Below are 22,857 nucleotides of genomic sequence, written 5' to 3'. Positions count from 1 at the left end.
ATTTCCTCCACCGGTTCTATTTCCTCCTTCGGTTCCTCCTCTTCCGGTTCTGATTCTTCTTCCGATTCTGATTCTTCTTCCGGTTCCTCTTCGGGAACTTGTGAATCAGTCCAATATATATTCGACTCTTCGTTATTATTAGGTGAGTCAATAGGATTTGTGCTAGAGGTAGACATCTATCACACAATATCAAACATGTTAAGAGATTAATATATCACATAATATATATACATGTTAATAATATATAGTTTCCAACAAAAATGTTAAGCAATCATTTTTAAAGAAAACACGGTCGAAGTCCAGACTCACTAATGCATCCTAACAAACTCGATAAGACACACTAATGCAAATTTTCTGGTTCTCTAAGACCAACGCTCGGATACCAACTGATGTCCCGTTCTTATTGATTAAAAACGTTCCATATTAATTGATTTCGTTGCGAGGTTTTGACCTCTATATGAGACGTTTTTCAAAGACTGCATTCATTTTAAAACAAACCATAACCTTTATTTCATCAATAAAGGTTTAAAAAGCTTTACGTAGATTATCAAATAATGATAATCTAAAATATCCTGTTTACAAGCGACCATTACATAATGGTTTACAATACAAATATGTTACAACGAAATAAGTTTCTTGAATGCAGTTTTTACACAATATCATACAAGCATGGACTCCAAATCTCGTCCTTATTTAAGTATGCGACAGCGGAAGCTCTTAATAATCACCTGAGAATAAACATGCTTAAAACGTCAACAAAAATGTTGGTGAGTTATAGGTTTAACCTATATATTATCAAATCATAATAATAGACCACAAGATTTTTATATTTCAATACACATCCCATACATAGAGATAAAAATCATTCATATGGTGAACACCTGGTAACCGACATTAACAAGATGCATATATAAGAATATCCCCATCATTCCGGGACACCCTTCGGATATGATATAAATTTCGAAGTACTAAAGCATCCGGTACTTTGGATGGGGTTTGTTAGGCCCAATAGATCTATCTTTAGGATTCGCGTCAATTAGGGTGTCTATTCCCTAATTCTTAGATTACCAGACTTAATGAAAAGGGGCATATTCGATTTCGATAATTCAACCATAGAATGTAGTTTCACGTACTTGTGTCTATTTTGTAAATCATTTATAAAACCTGCATGTATTCTCATCCCAAAAATATTAGATTTTAAAAGTGGGACTATAACTCACTTTCACAGATTTTTACTTCGACGGGAAGTAAGACTTGGCCACTAGTTGATTCACGAACCTATAACAATATATACATATATATCAAAGTATGTTCAAAATATATTTACAATACTTTTAATACATTTTGATGTTTTAAGTTTATTAAGTCAGTTGTCCTCGTTAGTAACCTACAACTAGTTGTCCACAGTTAGATGTACAGAAATAAATCGATAAATATTATCTTGAATCAATCCGCGACCCAGTGTATACGTATCTCAGTATTGATCACAACTCAAACTATATATATATTTTGGAATCAACCTCAACCCTGTATAGCTAACTCCAACATTCACATATAGAGTGTCTATGGTTGTTCCGCAATATATATATAGATGGGTCGACATGATAGGTCGAAACATTGTATACGTGTCTATGGTATCTCAAGATTACATAATATACAATATAAGTTGATTAGGTTATGGTTGGAATAGATTTATTACTAACTTTCACGTAGGTAAAATGAGTAGTTTTTATCAATCTTGTTTTACTCGCCATTTTTTCGTTTCTAATCCGTTTTGAGTGATTCCAGTGGCCACGGTTTCGTATTGAACTTAAATTTATGAATATAAATAGAAAAAGTATAAGTTTATAGTCAGAAATACAAGTTACAAGTCGTTTTTGAAAGAGGTAGTCATTTCCGTCGAAAGAACGACGTCTTGATGACCATTTTGAAAAACATACTTTCACTTTGAGTTTAACCATAATTTTTGGATATAGTTTCATGTTCATAAGAAAAATCATTTTTCCAGAAGTATAGCTTTTAAATCAAAGTTCTTCTTAGCTTTTAATTATCCCAACCAAAACAGCCCCCGGTTTTACTACGACGGCGTATATCCAGTTTTATGGTGTTTATCGTGTTTCCGGGTTTTAAATCATTAAGTTAGCATATCATATAGATATAGAACATGTGTTTAGTTAATTTTAAAAGTCTAGTTAGAAGGATTAACTTTATTTGCGAACAAGTTTAGAATTAACTAAACTATGTTCTAGTGATTACAAGTTTATAACGTTGAATAAGACAGCTTTTTATGTATGAATAGAATGATGTTATGAACATCATTACTACCTAAAGTTCCTTGGATAAACCTACTGGAAATGAGAAAAATGGATCTAGCTTCAAAGGATCCTTGGATGGCTTGAAAGTTCTTGAAGCAGAATCATGACACGAAAATAATTTCAAGTAAGATTTTCACTCGAAATAAGATTGTTATAGTTATAGAAATTGAATTAAAGTTTGAATATGATTATTACCTTGTATTAGAAATATAACCTACTGTAAGTAACAAAGGTTTCTTGATCTTGGATGATTACTTGGAATGGATTTAGAAAACTTGGAAGTAAACTTGCAATCTTGGAAGTATTCTTGATTTTATGAAACTAGAACTTTTGGAATTTATGAAGAACACTTAGAACTTGAAGATAGAACTTGAGAGAGATTAATTAGATGAAGAAAATTGAAGAATGAAAGTGTTTGTAGGTGTTTTTGGTCGTTGGTGTATGGATTAGATATAAAGGATATGTAATTTTGTTTTCATGTAAATAAGTCATGAATGATTGCTCATATTTTTGTAATTTTATGAGATATTTCATGCTAGTTGCCAAATGATGGTTCCCACATGTGTTAGGTGACTCACATGGGCTACTAAGAGCTGATCATTGGAGTGTATATACCAATAGTACATACATCTAAAAGCTGTGTATTGTACGAGTACGAATACGGGTGCATACGAGTAGAATTGTTGATGAAACTGAACGAGCATGTAATTGTAAGCATTTTTGTTAAGTAAAAGTATTTTGATAAGTGTCTTGAAGTCTTTCAAAAGTGTATGAATACATATTAAAACACTACATGTATATACATTTTAACTGAGTCGTTAAGTCATCGTTAGTCGTTACATGTAAGTGTTGTTTTGAAACCTTTAGGTTAACGATCTTGTTAAGTGTTGTTAACCCAATGTTTATAATATCAAATGAGATTTTAAATTATTATATTATCATGATATTATGATGTATAAATATCTCTTAATATGATATATATACATTAAATGTCGTTACAACGATAATCGTTACATATATGTCTCGTTTCAAAATCATTAAGTTAGTAGTCTTGTTTTTACATATGTAATTCATTGTTAATATACTTAATGATATGTTTACTTATCATAATATCATGTTAAATATATATATAGATCCATATATATGTCATCATATAGTTTTTACAAGTTTTAACGTTCGTGAATCACCGGTCAACTTGGGTGGTCAATTGTCTATATGAAACCTATTTCAATTAATCAAGTCTTAACAAGTTTGATTGCTTAACATGTTGGAAACACTTAATCATGTAAATAACAATTTTATTTAATATATATATAAACATGGAAAAGTTCGGGTCACTACATAACCTCCATAGCTATAACCCATAATTTCCTGAACTTTATCCCGCTCAAAAACCCATTTTTGAAAGTGAAACGCTCATAACCTCGTCGTAGTATTTTATGTATATTACTAATTAATAATTAATAATACTAATAATTAATAAGATTAATAATAATATTAATCTTAATAATAATAATAATAATAATAATAATAATTTAAATAATAATAATAATAATTTAAATACGGAGGAAGTAATATAAATAAATATGTGTGTGTGACAAACAACTGAACTCGCGAGCTTTTATAATGTTTTCTGAATCTGATGCCCATGCGATCGCATGGGCTTCTAGTGCAAATGCCATGCGATCGCATGGCCTGCCTGGACAGCTCACATTTCTTTTGTACACTAGCTTGTCGACATATTTTTTAATTATAAATATAATATAATTAATTTATATAATTAATTATATATTATATTAAATTAACGTGCATAGTGGACTTGTAATTTTTGTTCCGATAAGTCGTACGTCATCACTCGACTTATGTCCCGGTTCCGGTTTCTCGAACGCATTTTCGTACGCTTAGAAAACTAGCACTTTACGTTTTATGACTCGTACCTTTGTCAAAATATAGTCTTAAATTATCAATAAATTATATCACTCAAAGTGTATCTTAAACTTTCGAGTGTTTTGATCATTTACTTTTATAAATCATTGTCTCGCTATTTGTGAATATATATTTAATATCAAATCATTTTATGACCAAGTTAATATTATATTTTACCGTATTATTAAATATATATTTTCAATATGGATAAACACGTTTTAAAATACACATCGCAAGTTATTCATAGATTTAATTCTAACAGTTAATATTCCTTATTATTGTATGTGTCCAAATTACGTTATTTAAACAAACACTTTACTATTTATTCCGAATACCGTTAAAAAGGAATGATTTCACAAATCAACGTGGACCTCACAACAGAGACCCGTAATAATATCATAATCCTTAAAGGATTCAGTAAATATCTTTTAATTCAATCGTTTAGCATAATCTTTTAACTCCGTAGTTAAATATATCAATCAGATAATCAAACCAATAAGTTTAATGCACAGTATCGTTTACTTAACACTTTGTTACGTTTTCAAGTTATAGTATATGTATCTATTTACATATAATTGTTCGCAAATCATTGAGAACAATCGAAGGGTAATTGAATAGTTCAAAATTTTGAGATTCAACTTCATAGACTTTGCTTATCGTGTCGAAAACGTTAAAGATTAAGTTTAAATTTGGTCAGAAATTTTCGGGTCATCACAGTACCTCCCCGTTAAAGAAATTTCGTCCCGAAATTTGAGTGAGGTCGTCATGGCTAACAATAAAAATGTTTTCATGACGAATATGAGTTGATAAATAGAATTTTATCATCGTTGAATAATATGGATAAAACAATCCGATTTCTCGAAGCGTATGCGAGAAGTTATCGTAAAAGAGTGAAATGAAAGAATAGAGATTCGTCTTAACTTTTGACGTAGTTACGATTGATTTCCGGAATTTAAGGAATAGAAAATCTTCATAATCTAAATAAGATTTGATTCTTCGAAATTTAAGGAAATTAAGATTTCCTTTAAATGCGTAATCTGCCTCGATAGTTATGTCTGATATTTTGCTATAAATTAACCACTTTCGTTTCATTATTTTCACCACTCCTACATCTTCTTCCTTATTTCATACTTCCAAAAGATTGTGAAATGCTTAATCCAGTTCTGATTCTTGATATACTCCTAACTTTCATATCTGTCATTCTTCTTTTTCATCTACCACCGGAGGAATCTGCTTACTTCTACTTTGCCCTTGGGGTTATAGTGCTTTTAATTCTCCCGTGTCTTTATGTTGCGATAAACATTGATATACACGGTTTGTAATTTATGTGTTGTTTTCGGGTTTTATATTCTCCCTTATATTTCAAAGTTCCTGCTTCTGTCTTCTATAATTATTGTCATCCCCAGTTAATGCTTTCTTTTATTTGCTGCGATTTATAACCCCATTTCTATTTCGGAGTTTTGTCCCTTCGTTTCTTCTTCTTGTGACTAAGCATTGCTTGTAATGGTCCAGAATTCGTAGATATGAATTTCGGAATGAACATTGTTAATGTTCTAAGAAGAAAATGGTAATGGCACGATCTTAATTTGTTAAATTACCAGAATACCCTAGAAAAAACAGAATCATCAAGAAATATTTTCTTGATATTTTAGTGATTAACTAGAATACAAGAGTCGTATGACATAGCACATGATGACGTTATGATCTGTGAATCATCACGTTCCATTTAGAAACTCAGCATGACTTACTGTAATATAATCACGTTGATCAAGTGTCATTATATTATACTAACTCATGCTTCAGCTCCCAACACCACTTCAAAAATATTCATATTTTGAACTCGAAGGTTTCAGAATTTAGAAACTAAAATAGTTTCTTTTATGATGTAACATGGATATCATAAGGAGAAAATTGATTTCCGATAAGAATGATTATGGAATTATCTCCAGAAATATGGAGGATATTTATAATGAAAGATACGATGATATCTTAGAATTTCTAATATCAGAGGATGATGAAGAATATTGTCCGCAAGGGTTTAGATTCGGAAGCAAGGTATTCGTTAATGGCTTCAGCAAATACTGAATCATTTGGATTCTTTGAAGGCAGGTTTAGTCTTTGTGATTTATCCACAGTCTCCTTCATACTTTGCTCAATCCGTTTTTCAGTACCAAAATTTTTCTGAGCTTTGCCAACACGCCATTCTTTATCATCAAACTTTTGACTGTTAAAGTTGTTTACAGTTTTTGATGCTTCATCAGCTTTTTCAATATTCAGAGTATTGATTCGTAGACTGGTTGCTTTTCAGAATTTCAGAATGAAAGCTCATAATTCAAAGAGATGAATGTTATATGTATGCATATTATGTTCTATTACAGTTTTGAATTCAAAGTATGACATTTGAAAGGTGTAAGAATCTAAGAGTGATGTTTTCTGTTAAATCTTGGCTTGGATTCTGATTTTTCAAAATCAGAATATGTAATCAATTTTGGATGCGGATGGTTGTTTCGATTTTTACAAAAGAATATATATATTGTTATGAAAATAGTGAGTATAGTTGATGATTTGTTGAATCAGAATTGAAGAATGTAACATATTAATTGTGAATTTATATATCTCTCGGGTATTACCTACCCATTAAAATATTCTCACCATTAACAGTTTGTACAAAAGAATTTTATTAATTACAATCTTTATGAAAATATACCTACATATATATTTTCTTTAGATGTAATCATGGATTTAATGAGTTAACATAATATTAATCTCATCTGGTTTTCGACTAGGACTAGAATATAAATCTCTAAAACTTTTAGAAACTACATATTCTCTGCAGAATATTTCTTCGATGAAGTTATGAATCAATACTTCATCGTTTGTTGTTGTTGGTATTTCTTGGTATCTATGGTACGTATGATGTTGATGTTCGAGGTACAGATTGTGATGTTGAGGTGTGGGATGCGGATGTTGTTGTTGGTGGTGGTAATGATACTGTTGGTGTTGATGATGGTGGTACTGGTTATGCTGTTGATGCTGCTGGTGGTGTTTGTAATCCTTGCAGCATATTCTCTAAAGCCACTACCCGAGCGCGAAGGTCTTTGACTTCTTCTATTATACTGGGATGATCGGTGGTTCGGACGATTGGATAAATAAGATTTAGAATATGGGATAGTATATAATCGTGATGAGATACTCGGGAAATGAGAGAGAAAATGGTGTTTCGAATAGGTTCGCCGGTAAGTGCTTCAGGTTCTTCGCCAAGAGGTGAATGTGGTGGATGGAAGGGATCACCTTCTTCTTGTCTCCAATGATTGAGGAGGCTACGAACCCATCCCCAATTCATCCAGAATAGGTGATGGCTAATTGGTTGATTCATTCCTGTTACACTGTCTTCGGAGTTCAGATGAATATCCATATCGGAATAGCTGTCTGAGTTTAAGGAATTTGAACTAGATACGGGATCCATCTTGTATAATTAGAGAGATGATTTTTGATATGAAATAGATTATAGAATTTAGATTGGTACTCTTCAATACATAATTTACATATGTATATATAATACCAAAATTTCATAAATCATGGAGGAATTTTCGGAAGATGTCAAGTAAAGTTTACAGTAACAGATACGCTAAGATATGAATTTTGTCGATACACTATCTGTGCAGTAAATGCAGGAAAACGTGTCTAAATAAGTATGTAATTTCTTGACAAGAATTGATAAGCAAAACTCGGTAAAAATAGATATGGTCATAGTCCAGACTCACTAATGCATCCTAACAATTACCAGTTAAACACACTAATGCAAATTCTGGTTCTCTATGACCTCAAGCTCTGATACCAACTGTGACGATCGCTCCAAATCCATATGGACGAACACGTCATTCATCGATTTCATTGCGAGGTTTTTGACCTCTATATGATACGTTTTGTAAACATTGCATTCTTTTGAAAAGGCACACCATAAATGAATATTTAAATCAAAGGTTTTCGACATCTGATGATTGCTACATATAGACAATCACCGTAAATAATAGTTTACAATACTACTTCCATTGACAATGCAGTCAAAATAAGATACATGGTGATGATTTGGTGAATGCAGCGTTTCCTTGATAAATATGCCATGTAAGACTCCATGCACATAGCTTCTCTAACATATAAGCAAACAGCGGAAGACTTCTAGGAACCTGAGAATAAACATGCTAACAAGTGTCAACATAAAGGTTGGTGAGTTCATAGTTTTAATGTATTGCATAATCTGTATATAAAGGTGGACCACAAGATTTCAGTTGTTTCATCCAGAAACGTTTATCAAATTATTCTACAAGATTGAGCACCCTGGTAACTAAGCTTTAACGTCTATATAATAAGTACCTCTGTTTTAACATACATGCAACCAACATGAATAATACACGCAATCTAACGTGTACTAAACTCAAATAGCATACGTCTGTTTTATAGTTCAGACTAGGGTTTCTATACTTGGAACAGACGGGGATGTCAAGCCCTATGGATCCATATACAACTACTCGCGCCCACCAGTTCTTATAACTGGTAGTTACTAGTTACCAAAGCTAAGGGATTTTTGTTTAAACTCGGTGTAGAATTTAGTATGTACTTGTGTCCATTGCGTTTAAAATAAATTGCATGTATTCTCAGCCCAAAAATGTATTGCAAAAGCAATTAAAAAGGTATCATATGAAACTCAACTTAGCAGCATATAAAGTCGTTCACCAAAATGTGACTGAAACTCGGATTACCAAATAACCGTAGATCTCAACCTAGAGAACATATGTTGGTCAATAAATGTCTATGAAGCTAGGTCAGGTCATATTGTATCACAATCCTAATGCTCGAGATCGACATACAAAATTTATCCAAAGTCGTTTCAAAAGGTCAATTTTGACAATAGTTCAACAAAACGAGACGTGCTTTATATAAGAATTCATTTACTCGGCTAGTAGTATTTAAAAATCCAATTTATCAATCTCATAAATAGGTTGTTTAAATCTTAATTGCAGATTCAAAAGCAATTCCAATTATCATCAATTATAATTCAGTTGATCATATCTTTTAATCCGTTCATCGAAACTATTCGATATCTAAATGAAAAGTTATTGATTTTTCGCCAGCTTTCCTAAAACATGTATATCATATACCTTTTATCAGTAATATATGTATTTACCTCGTGATTCATCATAACTGTTTAACGATGAAATTTTGCATACGAGCATGCATAATTATATATACTCGAGCACTAGACATGGATACACTATTAGTATATAAAAGATAAAATATAAATGCTTACGTATCAATATTGTGATTCAATATTGCAGAAAAGTACGTAGACGCAACATAGATGATAACAGTAGGTTTGACTTGTAAATAATACCCATGAACATTACCCATAATCTCCATAGCTATAACCCATAATTTCCTTAACTTTATCCCGCTCAAAAACCCATTTTTGAAAGTGACACGCTCATAACCTCGTTGTAGTATTTTATATATATTGCTAATTAATAATTAATAATACTAATAATTAATAAGATTAATAATAATATTAATCTTAATAATAATAATAATAATAATAATAATTTAAATAATAATAATAATAATAATAATAATAATAATAATAATAATAATAATAATAATTTAAATACGGAGGAAGTACTATAAATAAATATGTGTGTGTGACAAACAACTGAACTCGCGAGATTTTATAATGTTTTCTGAATCTGATGCCCATGCGATCGCATGGGCTTCTAGTGCAAATGCCATGCGATCGCATGGCCTGCCTGGACAGCTCACATCTCTTTTGTACACTAGCTTGTCGACATATTTTTTAATTATAAATATAATATAATTAATTTATATAATTAATTATATATTATATTAAATTCACGTGCATAGTGGACTTGTAATTTTTGTTCCGATAAGTCGTACGTCATCACTCGACTTATGTCCCGGTTCCGGTTTCTCGAACGCATTTTCGTACGCTTAGAAAACTAGCACTTTACGTTTTGTGACTCGTACATTTGTCAAAATATAGTCTCAAATTATCAATAAATTATATCACTCAAAGTGTATCTTAAACTTTCGAGTGTTTTGGTCATTTACTTTTATAAATCAGTGTCTCGCTATTTGTGAATATATATTTAATATCAAATCGTTTTATGACCAAGTTAATATTATATTTTACCGTATTATTATATATATATTTTCAATATGGATAAACACGTTTTAAAATACACATCGCAAGTTATTCATAGATTTAATTCTAACAGTTAATATTCCTTATTATTGTATGTGTCCAAATTACGTTATTTAAACAAACACTTTACCATTTATTCCGAATACCGTTAAAAAGGAATGATTTCACAAATCAACGTGGACCTCACAACAGAGACCCGTAATAATATCACAATCCTTAAAGGATTCAGTAAATATCTTTTAATTCAATCGTTTAGCATAATCTTTTAACTCCGTAGTTAAATATATCAATCAGATAATCAAACCAATAAGTTAATGCACAGTATCGTTTACTTAACACTTTGTTACGTTTTCAAGTTATAGTATATGTATCTATTTACATATAATTGTTCGCGAATCATTGAGAACAATCGAAGGGTAATTGAATAGTTCAAAATTTTGAGATTCAACTTCATAGACTTTGCTTATCGTGTCGAAAACGTTAAAGATTAAGTTTAAATTTGGTCAGAAATTTTCGGGTCATCACAGTACCTCCCCGTTAAAGAAATTTCGTCCCGAAATTTGAGTGAGGTCGTCATGGCTAGCAATAAAAATGTTTTCATGACGAATATGAGTTGATAAATAGAATTTTATCATCATTGAATAATATGGATAAAACAATCCGATTTCTCGAAGCGTATGCGAGAAGTTATCGTAAAAGAGTGAAATGAAAGAATAGAGATTCGTCTTAACTTTTGACGTAGTTACGATTGATTTCCGGAATTTAAGGAATAGAAAATCTTCATAATCTAAATAAGATTGATTCTTCGAAATTTAAGGAAATTAAGATTTCCTTTAAATGCGTAATCTGCCTCGATTGTTATGTTTGATATTTTGCTATAAATTAACCACTTCCGTTTCATTATTTTCACCACTCCTACATCTTCTTCCTTATTTCATACTTCCAAAAGATTGTGAAATGCTTAATCCAGTTCTGATTCTTGATATACTCCTAACTTTCATATCTGTCATTCTTCTTTTTCATCTACCACAGGAGGAATCTGCTTACTTCCACTTTGCCCTTGGGGTTATAGTGCTTTTAATTCTCCCGTGTCTTTATGTTGCGATAAACATTGATATACACGGTTTGTAATTTATGTGTTGTTATCGGGCTTTATATTCTCCCTTATATTTCAAAGTTCCTGCTTCTGTCTTCTATAATTATTGTCATCCCCAGTTAATGCTTTCTTTTATTTGCTGCGATTTATAACCCCTTTTCTATTTCGGAGTTTTGTCCCTTCGTTTCTTCTTCTTGTGACTAAGCATTGCTTGTAATGGTCCAGAATTCGTAGATATGAATTTCGGAATGAACATTGTTAATGTTCTAAGAAGAAAATGGTAATGGCACGATCTTGATTTGTTAAATTACCAGAATACCCTAGAAAAAACAGAATCATCAAGAAATATTTTCTTGATATTTTAGTGATTAACTAGAATACAAGAGTCGTATGACATAGCACATGATGACGTTATGATCTGTGAATCATCACGTTCCATTTAGAAACTCAGCATGACTTACTGTAATATAATCACGTTGATCAAGTGTCATTATATTATACTAACTCATGCTTCAGCTCCCAACACCACTTCAAAAATATTCATATTTTGAACTCGAAGGTTTCAGAATTTAGAAACTAAAATAGTTTCTTTTATGATGTAACATGGATATCATAAGGAGAAAATTGATTTCCGATAAGAATGATTATGGAATTATCTCCAGAAACATGGAGGATATTTATAATGAAAGATACGATGATATCTTAGAATTTCTAATATCAGAGGATGATGAAGAATATTGTCCGCAAGGGTTTAGATTCGGAAGCAAGGTATTCGTTAATGGCTTCAGCAAATACTGAATCATTTGGATTCTTTGAAGGCAGGTTTAGTCTTTGTGATTTATCCACAGTCTCCTTCATACTTTGCTCAATCCGTTTTTCAGTACCAAAATTTTTCTGAGCTTTGCCAACACGCCATTCTTTATCATCAAACTTTTGACTGTTAAAGTTGTTTACAGTTTTTGATGCTTCATCAGCTTTTTCAATATTCAGAGTATTGATTCGTAGACTGGTTGCTTTTCAGAATTTCAGAATGAAAGCTCATAATTCTAAGAGATGAATGTTATATGTATACATATGATGTTCTATTACAGTTTTGAATTCAAAGTATGACATTTGAAAGGTGTAAGAATCTAAGAGTGATGTTTTCTGTTAAATCTTGGCTTGGATTCTGATTTTTCAAAATCAGAATATGTAATCAAATTTGGATGCGGACGGTTGTTTCGATTTTTACAAAAGAATATATATATTGTTATGAAAATAGTGAGTATAGTTGATGATTTGTTGAATCAGAATTGAAGAATGTAACATATTAATTGTGAATTTATATATCTCTCGGGTATTACCTACCCGTTAAAATATTCTCACCATTAACAGTTTGTACAAAAGAATTTTCTTAATTACAATCTTTATGAAAATATACCTACATATATATTTTCTTTAGATGTAATCATGGATTTAATGAGTTAACATAATATTAATCTCATTTGGTTTTCGACTAGGACTAGAATATAAATCTCTAAAACTTTTAGAAACTACATATTCTCTGCAGAATATTTCTTCGATGAAGTTATGAATCAATACTTCATCGTTTGTTGTTGTTGGTATTTCTTGGTATCTATGGTGCGTATGATGTTGATGTTCGAGGTACAGATTGTGATGTTGAGGTGTGAGATGCGGATGTTGTTGGTGGTGGTGGTAATGATACTGTTGGTGTTGATGATGGTGGTACTGGTTATGCTGCGGATGCTGCTGGTGGTGTTTGTAATCCTTGCAGCATATTCTCCAAAGCCACTACCTGAGCTCGAAGCTCGTTGACTTCTTCTATTATACTGGGATAATCGGTGGTTCGGACGATCGGATAAATAAGATTTAGAATATGGGATAGTATATAATCATGACGAGATACTCGGAAAATGAGAGAGAAAATGGTGTTTCGAATAGGTTCGCCGGTAAGTGCTTCAGGTTCTTCGCCAAGAGGTGAATGTGGTGGATGGAAGGGATCACCTTCTTCTTGTCTCCAATGATTGAGGAGGCTACGAACCCATCCCCAATTCATCCAGAATAGGTGATGGCTAATTGGTTGATTCATTCCGGTTACACTGTCTTCGGAGTTCAGATGAATATCCATATCGGAATAGCTGTCTGAGTTTAAGGAATTTGAACTAGATACGGGATCCATCTTGTATAATTAGAGAGATGATTTTTGATATGAAATAGATTATAGAATTTAGATTGGTACTCTTCAATACATAATTTACATATGTATATATAATACCAAAATTCCATAATCACGGAGGAATTTTCGAAAGATGTCAAGTAAAGTTTACAGTAACAGATACGCTAAGATATGAATTTTGTCGATACACTATCTGTGCAGTAAATGCAGGAAAACGTGTCTAAATAAGCATGTAATTTCTTGACAAGAATTGATAAGCAAAACTTGGTAAAAATAGATATGGTCATAGTCCAGACTCACTAATGCATTCTAACAATTACCAGTTAAACACACTAATGCAAATTCTGGTTCCCTATGACCTCAAGCTCTGATACCAACTGTGACGATCGCTCCAAATCCATATGGACGAACACGTCATTCATCGATTTCATTGCGAGGTTTTTGACCTCTATATGATACGTTTTGTAAACATTGCATTCTTTTGAAAAGGCACACCATAAATGAATATTTAAATCAAAGGTTTTCGACATCTGATGATTGCTACATATAGACAATCACCGTAAATAATAGTTTACAATACTACTTCCATTGACAATGCAGTCAAAATAAGATACATGGTGATGATTTGGTGAATGCAGCGTTTCCTTGATAAATATGCCATGTAAGACTCCATGCACATAGCTTCTCTAACATATAAGCAAACAGCGGAAGACTTCTAGGAACCTGAGAATAAACATGCTAACAAGTGTCAACACAAAGGTTGGTGAGTTCATAGTTTTAATGTATCGCATAATCTGTATATAAAGGTAGACCACAAGATTTCAGTTGTTTCATCCAGAAACGTTTATCAAATTATTCTACAAGATTGAGCACCCTGGTAACTAAGCTTTAACGTCTATATAATAAGTACCCCTGTTTTAACATACATGCAACCAACATGTATAATACACGCAATCTAACGTGTACTAAACTCAAATAGCATACGTCTATTTTATAGTTCAGACTAGGGTTTCTATACCTGGAACAGACGGGGATGTCAAGCCCTATGGATCCATATACAACTACTCACGTCCACCAGTTCTTATAACTGGTAGTTACTAGTTACTAAAGCTAAGGGATTTTTGTTTAAACTCGGTGTAGAATTTAGTATGTACTTGTGTCCATTGCGTTTAAAATAAATTGCATGTATTCTCAGCCCAAAAATGTATTGCAAAAGCAATTAAAAAGGGATCATATGAAACTCACCTTAGCAGCATATAAAGTCGTTCAACAAAATGTGACTAAAACTCGGATTACCAAATAACCGTAGATCTCAACCTAGAGAACATATGTTGGTCAATAAATGTCTATTAAGCTAGGTCAGGTCATAGTGTATCACAATCCTAATGCTCGAGATCGACATACAAAAGTTATCTAAAGTCGTTTCAAAAAGTCAATTTTGACAATAGTTCAACAAAACGAGACGTGCTTTATATAAGAATTCATTTACTCGGCTAGTAGTATTTAAAAATCCAATTTATCAATCTCATAAATAGGTTGTTTAAATCTTAATTGCAGATTCAAAAGCAATTCCAATTATCGTCAATTATAATTCAGTTGATCATATCTTTTAATCCGTTCATCGAAACTATTCGATATCTAAATGAAAAGTTATTGATTTTTCGCCAGCTTTCCAAAAACATGTATATCATATACCTTTTATCAGTAATATATGTATTTACCTCGTGATTCATCATAACTGTTTAACGATGAAATTTTGCATACGATCATGCATAATTATATATACTCGAGCACTAGACATGGATACACTATTAGTATATAAAAGATAAAATATAAATGCTTACGTATCAATATTGTGATTCAATATTGCAGAAAAGTACGTAGATGCAACATAGATGATAACAGTAGGTTTGACTTGTAAATAATACCCATGAACATTACCCATAACCTCCATAGCTATAACCCATAATTTCCTTAACTTTATCCCGCTCAAAAACCCATTTTTGAAAGTGGCACGCTCATAACCTCGTCGTAGTATTTTATGTATATTACTAATTAATAATTAATAATACTAATAATTATTAAGATTAATAATAATATTAATCTTAATAATAATAATAATAATAATAATAATAATAATAATAATAATTTAAATAATAATAATAATTTAAATAATAATAATAATTTAAATACGGAGGAAGTAATATAAATAAATATGTGTGTGTGACAAACAACTGAACTCGCGAGCTTTTATAATGTTTTCTGAATCTGATGCCCATGCGATCGCATGGGCTTCTAGTGCAAATGCCATGCGATCGCATGGCCTGCCTGGACAGCTCACATCTCTTTTGTACACTAGCTTGTCGACATATTTTTTAATTATAAATATAATATAATTAATTTATATAATTAATTATATATTATATTAAATTCACATGCATAGTGGACTTGTAATTTTTGTTCCGATAAGTCGTACGTCATCACTCGACTTATGTCCCGGTTCCGGTTTCTCGAACGCATTTTCGTACGCTTAGAAAACTAGCACTTTACGTTTTGTGACTCGTACCTTTGTCAAAATATAGTCTTAAATTATCAATAAATTATATCACTCAAAGTGTATCTTAAACTTTCGAGTGTTTTGGTCATTTACTTTTATAAATCATTGTCTTGCTATTTGTGAATATATATTTAATATCAAATCTTTTTATGACCAAGTTAATATTATATTTTACCGTATTATTAAATATATATTTTCAATATGGATAAACACGTTTTAAAATACACATCGCAAGTTATTCATAGATTTAATTCTAACAGTTAATATTCCTTATTATTGTATGTGTCCAAATTACGTTATTTAAACAAACACTTTACCATTTATTCCGAATACCGTTAAAAAGGAATGATTTCACAAATCAACGTGGACCTCACAACAGAGACCCGTAATAATATCACAATCCTTAAAGGATTCAGTAAATATCTTTTAATTCAATCGTTTAGCATAATCTTTTAACTCCGTAGTTAAATATATCAATCAGAAAATCAAACCAATAAGTTTGCTAAAACTTGTACAAGATGGCTCGGATACCACTGTTGGAGTATGATACAAATCCAAAGCGAGCGGAAACATTTTTAAAACTTTAGAATATCATACTCTTCCACGGATCATTGTACAAAACTTTAGCAAACAAAATAAATTAACGAAACCGAACAAGAGAAGATTAGAATACAACTTTTGTAGCCTTTTGAAGATCGAATTTTAAAACCCAAAGAAGAGTTCCTCTAAACGGTAGACACCCAAAGTTCCAACCTTGCTTCGATCTATACCTTCTACTTAACGGATATTTTCTTCTTCGTTATTTCCACCAAAAACCGAACCCAATTACAGATTTCAAGTATTTTGGTTACTTGAAAATAAGGAAAAAAATAGCATTTTGTATGTGTGTTTTGTATCTTTTTTACATGACATTCCAATATCAAGACTTGGTATTATATATTACATAATTGATACAATAATACATCTAGTACAAATATAATAAATAAAGATTTGAAAAGATTTGCAAAATCAAATCTTTATATAAAATGAGATTTACAAAATCAAATCATATTTTATAAATCAAATCAAATCTTATATCTTATATAAAATATGATTTGCAAAATCTAATCAAATCTCTACATATTTAGATTTGTAAGTATATGTATACACATAAAAAAACTTATTTAATTTATTAAACCATTAACTAATGATTAATAAATTAATTTCCGATTAGAAGGTATATCAAACAATTTACGATTGGCCTTTGTGTGTGACCGAATAGGATAAATAGACTTTTATTATTTAATGTCATGGGCATATCTTCGGAATATATATACCACGGTTAAACCACGGTCGAACCGTAGCCAACCCGAGAACATATTTCCAACAGATGCTTGTTCTAATGAGAATGTAATTTTTTAGTTTGCAGGGCCTACAAAGAAATCCGAGAAATGAGGTGTCTTGTGTATGTTGGATATCTTTATTAGCTTTTATGGTTCATTTTAGTGATATGTTTGTTACAATTTAGTTTTGTTATGGAATACTCTTTTAGAAAGAGCCTTCAACTCTTGATACAATGAATTTTGCCTGCTTATTTCATGTTTGTTATGTTGTAGTATTTGCTTTTCAATATGTTATAAGATATGTTTTGAAAGAGCAAAACACATGATGATTTATGCATCAAACTAATTTTTTTAAAGACACCAGCAAATCTCGAGTAGAATTGAGTGTGTCTATTCAGTACTAAATAGATAGATTAGAGATCTAAACACGCTTGGGATGAGTAACTAGCCATAATTAAATTCTTTTGAATAAAGTGGGTATTGGCTCAATCACTACTATGTTCTCGAGTAATATTTTTCTCAATGCTCACGAGCTATTTTTTCGTTACTGTGTTTCCGTGGACATAGAGAAATGGGGATAGTAAAAATAAACGGAAAACAATAGAAACTATATTTCTTTGATTTCGAGTTTAAACTACTAGGAGCAGTGTAGTAAAGCTCTTTATTTCTCTCAAACAACTCTCCGAGATCTCGTTTTTAGAAGGCAACCGAGATGAGATGTTCATCTCCCGCGATTTCCCGATCAACGGGTCAAACTTGGTCAAAGCTACGATTTCTCGGATTTTATTGCTCATTTCTCTAATTTTCTTGTAAATTTTCATAATTTCTCGGATTTGCTCTCCCATTTCTCGTAATTTTTTTTTTTTTTTGTAAAATCTCATAAAAGTGTATATAAATATACATATATTATATAAATTTATACTAAAAAAAATAAAAAGTCAACGTAAATCAACGTCAGTCCCGAGATTTCTCCGAAATGCCGAGATATCCCAAAAAACGTTCAAACGATATCTCTAGAGATCCGAGTTCTCCGACTAGGAGTAAAGATTAGACTAGTTTATGTAGTGTTCATCTCTTCGTCTTAGCATTAGTCTTGAAAATGGTAACATAGACATTCTCCTTTTGTACCCATCCTCTTTTTTAGGTGACGAAAGTATGTCACTCTTTGACTACTTTGTTCTTAGCATGAGGTGACACTGCTGATATATCTGTTAAGAAGCTTAGTCCTAATCTCACAATTGTGTGATAGTGAAGGTTTACATTTTTTTTTTTTCCAAAAGAATGTTGGAAATTTGTTGTCCAAAAACAGGTAGCCACATTATTAACCTTATATTCCCTTTTTTCGACCTTTTTTATTAATTACATTTTCTGTTATTTTTCAACTAGGAGACACAAACGAGATGTCTGAAACCTAAGTGTAAAATATTATGGACATAGTCACATAGCCAAATGAAAGTTGAATGAACTGATATCTTGTTTCAAAAAAAGAAAAAAAAAAAAAAAAAAAAAAATTCAAACCTTAGTGGGCCATTGCAACTATTGGTTTATCAAATTAGGGCCACATCCTTTTCTATAACGCTCTATCGTTTAGAGCACAGGGAGTCGTTCGGTGTTAAATCTCAGTATTAAATTTAACACTGGATTTAACACTGACGCCAAAATAAGGGAAATAGTTCAGTGTTAAATCTCAGTGTTAAATCATTATTTAATTATTTTTTAAAACTTTTAATAATATTATCTAACACTTTTATATTATTTGATTATTATTTTAATACATTTTAAATTATTTGTATTCATTATTTAATTTATTTTAATAACACAAATATTTTTTAAAAAAAAAAAACACAAATATATAAAATAAATAAATATAAATATATTGAAAGAATAAAAGTACTCTATTTAGCCTAATAATTTGGCCCATATGTAGCCCATATGTAGCCCATTTATTTTCTTTAAAATCTAGTATGTTAACCTAAAAAGCTGCAATTCATTGTCTTCTTCATCTAGTCAAGGAATGCTGCAACTCACAAAAACATAAAATAATTAAAGAAAAAAACGAACTGAATAAAAAAAAGAAAAAGAAAGAAAGAGAAAACCACATGATTCAACGGTGGAATTTAACGGTGATTTAACGGCGGGAGGGAGTGGGATTCTCCACGTCTCCACCGTTAAAATTGTATAACGGCGAAAATAATCGTCGACTCCCACGAACAAGGATACCCTGCTCTGGATATCCTTATCCCTAAATTGCACCAATCGGGCCCCGCCTTCTCCATCGGTTACACAGGTTTGTAAAATTTCATTTACAATCACTTGATAGTTCGTACGTATGCTCACAATTCGTTAATTGATTTAAATTCTTATCGATACTTGTTAATTGTTACTATTATTTATCTTCTTGGATAGTAAAAAGTCAACGTGTATCCAATTGACCTGAAATTGTATTAAACTCTGGTTTATTACTGTATTTTATAGATGATAAATGATATGGTTACGAAACTGCTACAATATTTCGATACAAATTGATGTGACACAAATCAGATGAGAGAAATCGAGAGAGAAACAGATAAAAGGCGATCTGTAATTTATTTAAATAATTTGTTTTTGTAATTATAACATTGCTCAACCGCCTCAACGAGTGTTAATGTACCGTTTGATGATGTGGCCGATAACATGGCTGCCACATCAGCAAAATTTGGCTTAGTTAACACATACCGGTAATAGTATTTTAGTATTACTAATTGATAGTTTAATACGTACAATACAAAGTTCAAAATTGGAGTTCTAATACTAACAGAATGTTGGTTCAAAGCTTGTCGATAATGTGTATTTATTTGTCAATTATATATGCTTGTGTTATAGTTTGTAACTATGCCTCTTAAGAATATATATATATTTTTTTTTAAAAGTGAATACTTATACTTATTCAGTGATTTTACACTAATGAAGTCAAAAATGGATAAAAATGTAGTAGTTTTTTATTGTGGGCGCGCAGTTATAAGAATAACATGGACAAAAGCTATCGACTGAGGACCATATGGACACCTGAAATGGACAGATATTTCATTGATTTAATGCTTGAACAAGTTGGGAAAGGAAACAGAATTGATGATCATTTATTTAGTAAAAGAGCTTGGAAACACATGACTACATTGTTCAGTACTAAATTCAAGTTTCATTACGAAAAAGACGTTTTAAAAAACAGACACAAAACTTTAAGAAGTTTATACAAAGCAGTAAACAATCTTCTTTCATTGGATGGGTTTACATGGGACGGTACTCGACATATGGTGACAGCTGATAATAGTGTTTGGGATGATTATATCAAGGTAAGTTAGTTATCAATTATTTTAATTGAAAAATGAATTATTTGTAGAACTTATGAATATGCATAATCCGATAATCGTGTGTGCAGGTACAACCTGGTGCTCGAATATATAGAATTAAAACAATTCCATGTTATTCTGATTTATGTCAGATATACAAAAACATATCCGTGGAAGCAAATTTTGACAATTCTGACAAAATGTTAGAATTTGGTAACGAATCGGTTGGAGATACTGTTATTCAAAATAACGAGTCTGATTTGGAGGTTCTTCATGAAATTATGATCGATGAAGATTTTAGGGTTTCACTATCCAAAGAATCTGACGATATTGATCCAGGAGGGTGTCGTGTTAGGACATATTGGCAGCCATCAATGGATCGTTACTTCATTGACCTTATGGTTGACCAAGTTCGAAAAGGAAGTCATATTGATGGGTTGTTTCGTAAGCAAGCATGGATTGAGATGATTAAGTTATTTAATGACAAGTTTGGTTTCAAATATGATGTTGATATTTTGAAAAATCGTTACAAGACGTTTAGAAGACAATATAGTGTTGTAAACAAACTGTTGGAATCGGATGGTTTTTTGTGGGACGATTTATGTCAAATGGTGATTGCTGATGATCGTGCCTGGCAAGATTACATTGAGGTTTGTATTATCTTATCAGTAACATTGAATAGTGTACTTTTTTTTTTTTTTTACCTTTTAATTGGTGACAGACTCCTAGATCCGCTACTCGGTCAAAGTCGGGCTGAGTTGGGTCTGAGTATGTCAAAGTCAAACTTGGTCAAAATTTTAATATATTTTTAAATTAGATTGTGTGCTCGAAATATATATTCGAAATATTGATGTTTTATTTTTGATATATTTATTTATAATATAATATATACGGAGTATATGTTTGATTTATTCATTACTAAAATTCAAACGTTGGTCAAAGCCCGACTAGAGGGATTTGTTCCTGTAAGCTCCTGACCGACTCGTCCCCGATTCACGACTTTTACAACCTGTAATAATGTGCAGGCAAATTCTGATGCAAGACAATACATGACGAAACCACTAGCTCTGTATAAAGATTTGTGTTTTGTATTTAAAGAATCGAACACTGATGAAAAAGATAGTCTTTCTGATACTACCGATAATCGTTCAAACCAAACTGAACAAGTTCGTAGTGGTTCAGCAGCCTCAAAGAATGAACATCATGTTAAGCGTGAGGTACAACACAAAGAAAGTTCAAAGAATTTGAAGAGAGTAAAGATGGACCATGAAAGCATGGTGAATGCACTTCGAGAAATGGCGAGTGCCGTTTCTCGTTTAGTAGAAATGAGGAAAGATGAAGATAACCAGAAAAAGTTTGGTGATATAGAAAACGTAATTGAATCGATTCAGTCGTTACCTGATATGGATGAAGATCTTATTTTGGACGCGTGTGATTTTTTGGAAGATGATAAGAAAGCAAAAACTTTTTTAGCATTGGATGTTAAATTGAGAAGAAAGTGGTTGATTAGGAAACTTCGGCCCCAAAATGGTAGTACAATAAGTTAAAGATGTGATGCAAAATTAAGCCTTTGGAATCAACTATTGACGACTCATTCAGTAAATGATGTGGTTAAACAATTTTTAATATGAACTAGTAAGAGCATCCGCTTGATGTGGCGAGATCGTGTAGTTATTTTAGCGGAGTGATAAAGTGGAAAAAAACTATTATGAATAAACATGTACAGTAACAATTATAACTACGTGGCAGATCCTATGTCACTATATTCGTATCGTCGTCTAACACTAATTTATTAAACTCTGAATTTTTTTTTTTTTTTTTTTTTTTTTGGTATTATATTAAAGTAACCTTATGAAAATTTTCGAACTTTTTTGTTATTAATTTTTTTTAGCTATAAAATTTGAAGATTTTTTTGTAGCTACAAA

The 22,857-nt window shown here is 31.4% G+C and overlaps 1 protein-coding gene across 1 annotated transcript; it reads left to right on the top strand.

The window, feature by feature from the left end:
- Window positions 1-19,997: 19,997 nt before the first annotated feature.
- LOC139902685 (L10-interacting MYB domain-containing protein-like) lies at window positions 19,998-22,479 on the top strand. The gene is made up of 4 exons (XM_071885290.1): window positions 19,998-20,323; window positions 20,602-20,935; window positions 21,022-21,582; window positions 21,958-22,479. The coding sequence occupies exons 1-4, from the start codon at window positions 20,280-20,282 to the stop codon at window positions 22,477-22,479; spliced, it is 1,461 nt and encodes a 486-aa protein (XP_071741391.1). The 5' UTR covers window positions 19,998-20,279.
- Window positions 22,480-22,857: the final 378 nt, after the last annotated feature.

The sequence above is a fragment of the Rutidosis leptorrhynchoides genome, chromosome 3, assembly GCF_046630445.1.
Source record: "Rutidosis leptorrhynchoides isolate AG116_Rl617_1_P2 chromosome 3, CSIRO_AGI_Rlap_v1, whole genome shotgun sequence".
Classification (NCBI taxonomy): Eukaryota; Viridiplantae; Streptophyta; class Magnoliopsida; order Asterales; family Asteraceae; genus Rutidosis; species Rutidosis leptorrhynchoides.
Note: the sequence above shows the minus strand (reverse complement) of the source record. Positions and strands in the feature narration are given on the sequence as shown.